At 34.0% G+C, this 7500-nt stretch overlaps 1 protein-coding gene across 33 annotated transcripts in view; it reads left to right on the top strand.

Moving 5' to 3' along the window:
* LOC119568391 (phosphatidylinositol-binding clathrin assembly protein LAP-like) overlaps positions 1-7500 on the top strand; it is a 92905-nt gene that overhangs the window by 61212 nt on the left and 24193 nt on the right. For 16 of the 33 annotated variants that reach the window (XM_037916897.1, XM_037916931.1, XM_037916914.1 and 13 more), the window contains 6 exons: positions 998-1235; positions 1524-1601; positions 2447-2488; positions 5657-5692; positions 6046-6137; positions 7122-7302. In XM_037916897.1, coding sequence (XP_037772825.1) covers positions 998-1235; positions 1524-1601; positions 2447-2488; positions 5657-5692; positions 6046-6137; positions 7122-7302 — 667 coding nt within the window. Of the gene's footprint in view, positions 1-997; positions 1236-1523; positions 1602-1933; positions 1976-2446; positions 2489-5656; positions 5693-6045; positions 6138-7121; positions 7303-7500 lie in introns of all 33 variants that reach the window. The other 17 variants (XM_037917125.1, XM_037916962.1, XM_037916954.1 and 14 more) reach the window with 5 other exon arrangements.

Below are 7500 nucleotides of genomic sequence, written 5' to 3'. Positions count from 1 at the left end.
CATGGTGTTGTTAACCAATACTACTAATGACAATGAAAAAAAAAATTATATATATAAAATCTTGGAAAAAGCAAACAGGTGAGGCAGGTAGGACTAGTAATTGATTCCTTGGTGACTAAGTATTTGTGGAGCCATCTATGTGTAAACTCTATTAATAAGCTAATACCACAGTGGACATGGCATGTACATATATGCCATTGCCAGTGTCCAGTGGGTTAATCTCATTTGTCGTCTTCTTTTAGCCATTCTTTTATTTATGTTTTCATATTTACCAGACAGCATTTCTTTCAGTAGGCACACATACACAAAGAAGTAGGAATCAATATGTTTGCAAAATTTACACTATGATTTTCTGCTAGGGGCAAACATTTAATTATGTAATCTTTTTGAATTTTAACGATTTACTCTAAGTGCTTTTGTGAGAATTAAGGATACTATTTTTCTATAGCCAAGCAGTATGTTAAGAGGGTAGATGCAATGTGGAGAATAGCAAGGGAGGATGCTAACTTTTTTTTGGGGTGGGTGGGGGGGTACCATATATGGGAGAAATTTCTGGGAGAGAGGAGATTAACCAGTCAGCATGGAGTCTCTCTCTCTCTCTCTCTCTCTCTCTCTCTCTCTCTCTCTCTCTCTCTCTCTCTCTCTCTCTCTCTCTCTCTCTCTCTCTTCCTCTCTCTCTCTCTCCTCTCTCTCTCCTCTCTCTCTCTCTCCTCTCTCTCTCTCTCTCTCTCCTCTCTCTCTCTCTCTCTCTCTCTCTCTCTCTCTCCTCTCTCCTCTCTCTCTCTCTCTCTCTCTCTCTCTCTCTTCCTCCTCTCTCCTTCTCCTCTCCTCTCTCTCTCTCTCTTCTCTCTCTCCCTCTCTCTCTCCTCCCTCCCCATCTCACCCACACTCACTCACTCCCCCTTCATTTCTCTTTCTCTCCCTCCATCCCTCTCCTTTCCCTCCCCTTCACCCGTGCTGCAGAATTAAGACTCTAACCTTTCTCTTTTCTTACCAGGAAAGAAGATGGCACATTGCGGACAATGCCCACGGACCAGCTGTTGAAGACTCTCCCCGTGCTCCAGGCCCAGCTTGACGCACTGCTCGACTTTGACTGCACTGCCAATGAGCTCACCAATGGGGTCATTAACTCGGCCTTCATGCTCCTTTTTAGAGATCTGATTCGCCTTTTTGCCTGCTATAATGACGGCATCATTAATCTCCTGGAGAAATATTTTGAAATGAACAAAAAACAGGTGATTAGTTACTGTATTTTTTTTTTTGCAGGATAATTAAAGTGGAAAAATTAAAGTTCTTTGCATAGGAATACTAGTCATAATTAACCATTATATATAATAGTTATATTCCATATATATAAAATTTCCATGTATAGATTCTGGATCTTACATGTTTGTTCTGTGTGACATAGTTGCTTTCCTGATTGACTGTTGATTTAATAGTATTGTTATGAATTAATTTCATTATCTGTACATGTCTTTTATACACACAGCATTTGATGTATTCTACTGTGTGTTTATTTACAGGCCAGAGATGCTTTAGATTGTTACAAGAAATTCTTAATACGCATGGACCGTGTATCAGAATTCCTTAAAGTTGCTGAGGTAAGTACTGTCCCACATGTCTTCAGAAGAGGATACCGTAAAATGTTCCATTTTTACAGAAGAATAGTCAGAGTTATTTAATATGTCACATTGCCTTCAGAATAAATATTTTTAAATGAACAAAAGAAACTTGAATTAGATAAGGTTACAGAGTTTTGTTCAGTCAAATGTATAATCCCATGTTTGAATGCTTTCCATTCCTTATTATGTCTTGGTCATTTTAAGAAAGACTACAATAAAGGGAAAGTAGTATGAGTAGGATTTAGAATTACCTTTCTTAATGTTTATGAAGAATTTTTTTTTTTTTTTCTAACGTCATTGTACTTCCATAGGCAGTTGGAATGGACAAGTCTGAAATTCCTGATCTTAAGCAGGTATGAGAAGTAGAGAGAACCTGTGAGATGGAAAGGCAGATGTTTTAGCTCCCTTTTATGTTCCTTTTTTTTTTAGTTTATCATTTTAATACATGTTGACAAGAATGTACCAAGAAATCTTAACAGACATTTGGAATTACATTTTTGGAAGATGATGATACTTACGACAGCGAGTGGATTTCTTGGTAGATTCCTGGAGATGTATTCATGTTGCTAAAAAGTTACTCTTAGTACTAATTCTTAGCTACTGACCAGGTGCATACGTTTTTCTTATGGTGATATAGAAAACTAATGTTTTCTCCTTTCACTTAGTCAAAGCTCTCATACTATTAGTACTAATACAGGTTTTATAAGCTGATACTCATTGTATTAACACCATTTGTATGTGCCAGATTAGTAGTAAGAAATAGTGCTAGAGTAGTATATGTATATGTTATTAATAATTTCTTCTTTGCACCTCGCCGACTGTAGAGTGTAGGCATAGAAAAAGGTGATATCCCCGACCTCACCAAGGTAGGGTTGCTAATAACTTTTTATGAATAGTCTTAACTAACATTAATGTTTAAAGCTTATGCTAACTTTTATAATCAACTGAAGGGACTTGTTGACTAGGTGTCATGTAAAATGACAAAATATTAATACTCAAATTACACATAACATTGAATAACTTTGGAATTAGTACCATTATTTTATACTTTAGTCTTGTATACTAACGAAGATGCTTATGAAATTGAGACACTCATTTTGCATAGTCCACTTCACAATGAAATGAATAAATGCTGTGTTAAATAGAGATACTAAGAAGTGTGTGTGTGTGTGTTTGTGTGTCCAAGCATTATTAGGTACAATAGCATTGGATTACATATATCATACTTTAGCTTCATATAAATGTGAATATTTAAAGAATGATTCTGAAAATTCTCAGTGTAATAATTATATTCCTGTTTTCATTCAATTTATTACAAATTACATTTTCTCTTCATATCAGTTTTGGGGTAAATGGCAATGTAGAAGTTTTCTTGCTTCTTGATGAATGATGAGTCTAAAACTAATTTTTTGGGTATTTTTGAAATGAAAATCCATAGGCTGGGAAGAGCACAAAATTGATTAGTAGGCACTTTGCATGTAGCATCATCAGGATCCACCTTATACCTTAAGAAAGTGGGTAGCACCATTGATGTAAAGGGAAATCTATGTGGGTTTTGTTTATGTAGTGTGATTTTTCAGATAATAGAGATATTTACCTCAATATGAAGATGTCTTTATAATTTATTTTATTTTATATATTTTTTTCTCCTGCAAAAGGTGGGGGGTAACAAGTTAGCACAACCACACTCAAAGGAATCCCATACTGTAATAGGGTATATAACTCTGTGCCATAACCTTGTCTGTGAGAGAGTTGGGACCAACACCATTCCAAATCATCCTTAGACTGCAGACACCAATTGTTCTTAAATTGCTGTCTATCACATAAAACGTGGCATCATCAATCATTTTGTAGAAAAATCAACTCTGCCCATTTAGCACGTATCTCTATCCCATCTTGACCGGCCTCTCCAAGGAATAAGCAATATTGTTCTTTCAGCTGCCTTATTGTAAGAGTTGGATTACACTCCAACTAACATTTCAGCAGAGACAGCATGCAAGGGGACACCTTTAGGCTCCCCCTGCCATTGGTCTGGAAAGCTAGGTCCTTCCCCCCCAAACTCTTAAACTTATAAGCAAGCATTTGGATGGTTTGCTGGTTGACACCTGACAAATGATTTAGGCTTGATTTATGAAGTTCAGTAATTCTGTATCATTGTGCTTCAGGCCTATCACTATCACTGTCAGTGTGTTAAAAGACATCACATTTCAATAGATGCCGAAAACTTTAATCATTACAACATAATCAGTAACAGATTTATTATCTCATGTGGTGTGTCGGTGGGATGATGAATGAAAGTTTCTATGTAGTTCTTTGTCCTGGGTGATTTTTTTCCCTCAGGGAAAAACAATAGCATTCCAAAAACCAATACACATTCACACGTTTAGGTGAACATTTGATTGGCAGATAATGTGTATAAAACATACACATGTATGTATACATATACATGTGTGTATATATAAGTTTTCACATAGGCATATATATGTGTTAATGTACACACACACACACACACACACACACACACACACACACACACACACACACACACACACACAACACACACACACACACACACACACACACATATATATATACATATATATATATATATATATACATATATATATATACATATATATATATACAATATTATATACATATATATATATATATACATATATATAATATATACAATATATAATATATATACATAACTATACAATACATAGTATACACATAAACTATACATACATATATATACATACATATATAGACATACATATAATATACATACATATATATACATATATGATAATATATATATAATCTTCTATATATACATATATATAATATATACATAATCTCTATATACATTATCTTATATTAATATTTATATATATATATTCTATACTATATATATACATATATATACATATATATACATATATATATATATATATATATATACATATATATATGTACATATATATATATATATCATTATATTATATATATATATATATATATATATATATATATATATATATATAGACAAACACACACACACACACACACACACACACACACACACACACACACACACACACACACACACACACACACACACACACACACACACACACATATACATATATATCTATGTGTGTGCGTGTGTGTGAGAGCGAGAGCGAGAGCGAGAGTTATCAGATGAGGTTATATAGGCACATTGTGGTTATGTATATAGGCAATGGGGAATTTACATACTAATAGCACAGAACTGCATGCACTCTGGAGCCACTAACCCTGGGTGTGCAATTCCTGGGTTGATTCCTATATTGAGTCTAGGAGGTGTACATTCTTTTAACTCTCGGCTTCTGTTAAATCATTTCACACAAAAGCACGGAAATGATTATTACTTCCTGTTATCTAGAACAGAGATCAAGAAGTGCAGTTTATTCCTTAATTTGCTGTACATTTCATTGAGTAAAGGATAATAGTTTAGTATATAAAATAGCTTAATAATTGCTATCAAAGGAAATATTAAGAAAAAATGTACATATTTCTAAGTTAAAAAGTTGAATCTGCAAACATTTTATTGTAGATTGATGTGATAAGTACCTTGATATTTATATTTCTTTACTAAATTATTTGATCAGTAATCTTTCCCTCTTGTTCTCCTATATCTTGGTGGTGAGTTAATTTTAGTGGTAAAAGTAGTTTTGCTATTTTGCACATGCCCCATCTTTAAATTGCTTGTCCAGCAAGTCTTCACCCCCTAATTGTGAAACTCGGTGAAATATCCCCAGTGCTACTCTAGTATCACCTGATAATAAGATCAATGAATTATATCATCATCTTATTACAGTCTACAGTAAATTATCTCAAGAGACAGATTTTTTATATCCAAAGGTTGTAATTCACAAGACTGATGGTGATATTAGAGTTAGTATTTTGTAGCATGTCATTCATTTAATTTCGGCTTGACTTACCCTACTTTGCATGTTATATGGTGTTGGTGCATGCTCCTACTCGAGGCTAGCAGATCTGACTCAGGCTCAAGAGAGGCCTCGGTGAGTTTGTTTTCGTTTACTCCTTTATTGTTCTTCGTAGCTTCATGAGGAATTAATATTTACAGATGAGAAAGAACATTGTTTGTACATGTTACTTAATTGTTTTTAATAGTGATGATTAAGGTTCATCCAAGCTTTCATTATACTTTTTTTTGTGGCGAAGGGGACCTATAATGACTTCCAGTTAAAGAATGGTATGGATAATGATCATATTTATTAATATACTGAGTTAATCATAAGCAGAAGCTCCAATAGTGATATTTTGATATGAAGTTCATCTAGAGATATTGATAATCCTGTTCTTGACATGTATTGTATTTATTTATTCATTATAATCATTTTTACTTTGATAGGCACCAAGCAGTCTCTTGGATGCTTTAGAAGCTCATCTAGCATCCCTTGAAGGCAAAAAACCACCTACTTCTGCAGCTTCTACTAACTCTAGGTATGTTGAGTTTTCAGAACAGAGCCAGAGGGATTAGAAGTTAAGAAGGGAAACATGAGGCATAAAGAGCTAAGATGGTGTGCATATTAAAGAAAAGAAAAGGGAAAAAAATGATGATTCCAGTGGAGAGCTGGTTGGGTTGCTGATTATTTTGGTTTATGTATTATTTTTTTTCTTGACACTTGGTTTATATTCTTGATATGATTTGTTTTTCTTTTTTGGTAATATAATTTTTTCTCCCTTTTTTCCCCTCCCTTTATCCCCCCCTCCCTCCCCTTTCCCAATCCTTTCCTTATTCCTGTACACACAATTTCTTGATAATGCCACTCTTTATATATTTGTTTGTTAATTTATTATTGTATTCTTGTATGTTTCTTTATGGGATTCTGCATTTTTACTTTTGTCAATCTATTTGTTTGTGTATTTTACGTTTCTGCTTCATGCTTTGGTTTTCTTATTTTCTCCTGATATAATTTCTGCGGCTTGGGTTGTTAATGGGGTCTGCTAACTTTTGTTTTTTTAAATAATCTATTCTATTTTTTCTGTAACAATATATATGGCTATTTTGTACATTGCTTCTGTATTATCTTTCATACACTGAAAATTGTTTAACCGATGATTTCAATTGAACTTAACATGTATACAATTTATCATGCTTTAACCAAATGACATGCTTGTACTTTAAAATGACTAACATGCTTCCTTGGTAAACTTTTTGCTTGTGCACATCATCCTTTTACCAACTATGATTCTACTTACTATTGGATACATTGGGATGTACTGGCTTTCTATACTTATGGTGATTTTTTTCTGTGCCTCACTTCTTGTGGGTTATTCATAATTTTATGCCATTGCGCTATCACTGACAACACTTACCATTATGGTTTTTGAATGCTTTCCTTGGCCAACACTTAACCTTTTCTTAACCTAAATGTTCCCGACATTATATGTATCTGTACACAAACCAAACCCGAAAAACCTTAGTAAAGTGAACATCAAGAGTGCTGTATCGGCCCTCAATTCGACTAGTGTTTCCTTTGGTTCGGTAAGCAGCAATGGACGTATGGGAGAGCCTGTTACCACCAACAATGGGACTGTACCTGTTGATGAGACAACAAGGAGAGCAGCACTGGCAGAAGAGGAAGCTATGTACGAAAAACTAAAGGTAGGGTGTACCAAGGGGAGTATTTGAAGCATTTGATTTAATTGTTTTCAGATACAAAGTGCCTTTTCTCTTGTTTATTGTATTATATTTCATTACATGAAATGGACTAGACAAGGCTTAAAGTAAGCTGGAATTATGATAATTTTTGCTGTATATACAAGTTTGCTTTCCAGTTAATAATTTGATATACGAGGTTTT

This window comes from Penaeus monodon, chromosome 4 (assembly GCF_015228065.2).
Source record: "Penaeus monodon isolate SGIC_2016 chromosome 4, NSTDA_Pmon_1, whole genome shotgun sequence".
NCBI lineage: Eukaryota > Metazoa > Arthropoda > Malacostraca > Decapoda > Penaeidae > Penaeus > Penaeus monodon.
The sequence above is the reverse complement of the archived record's forward strand: the minus strand, read 5'-3'. Positions and strand labels throughout refer to the sequence as shown.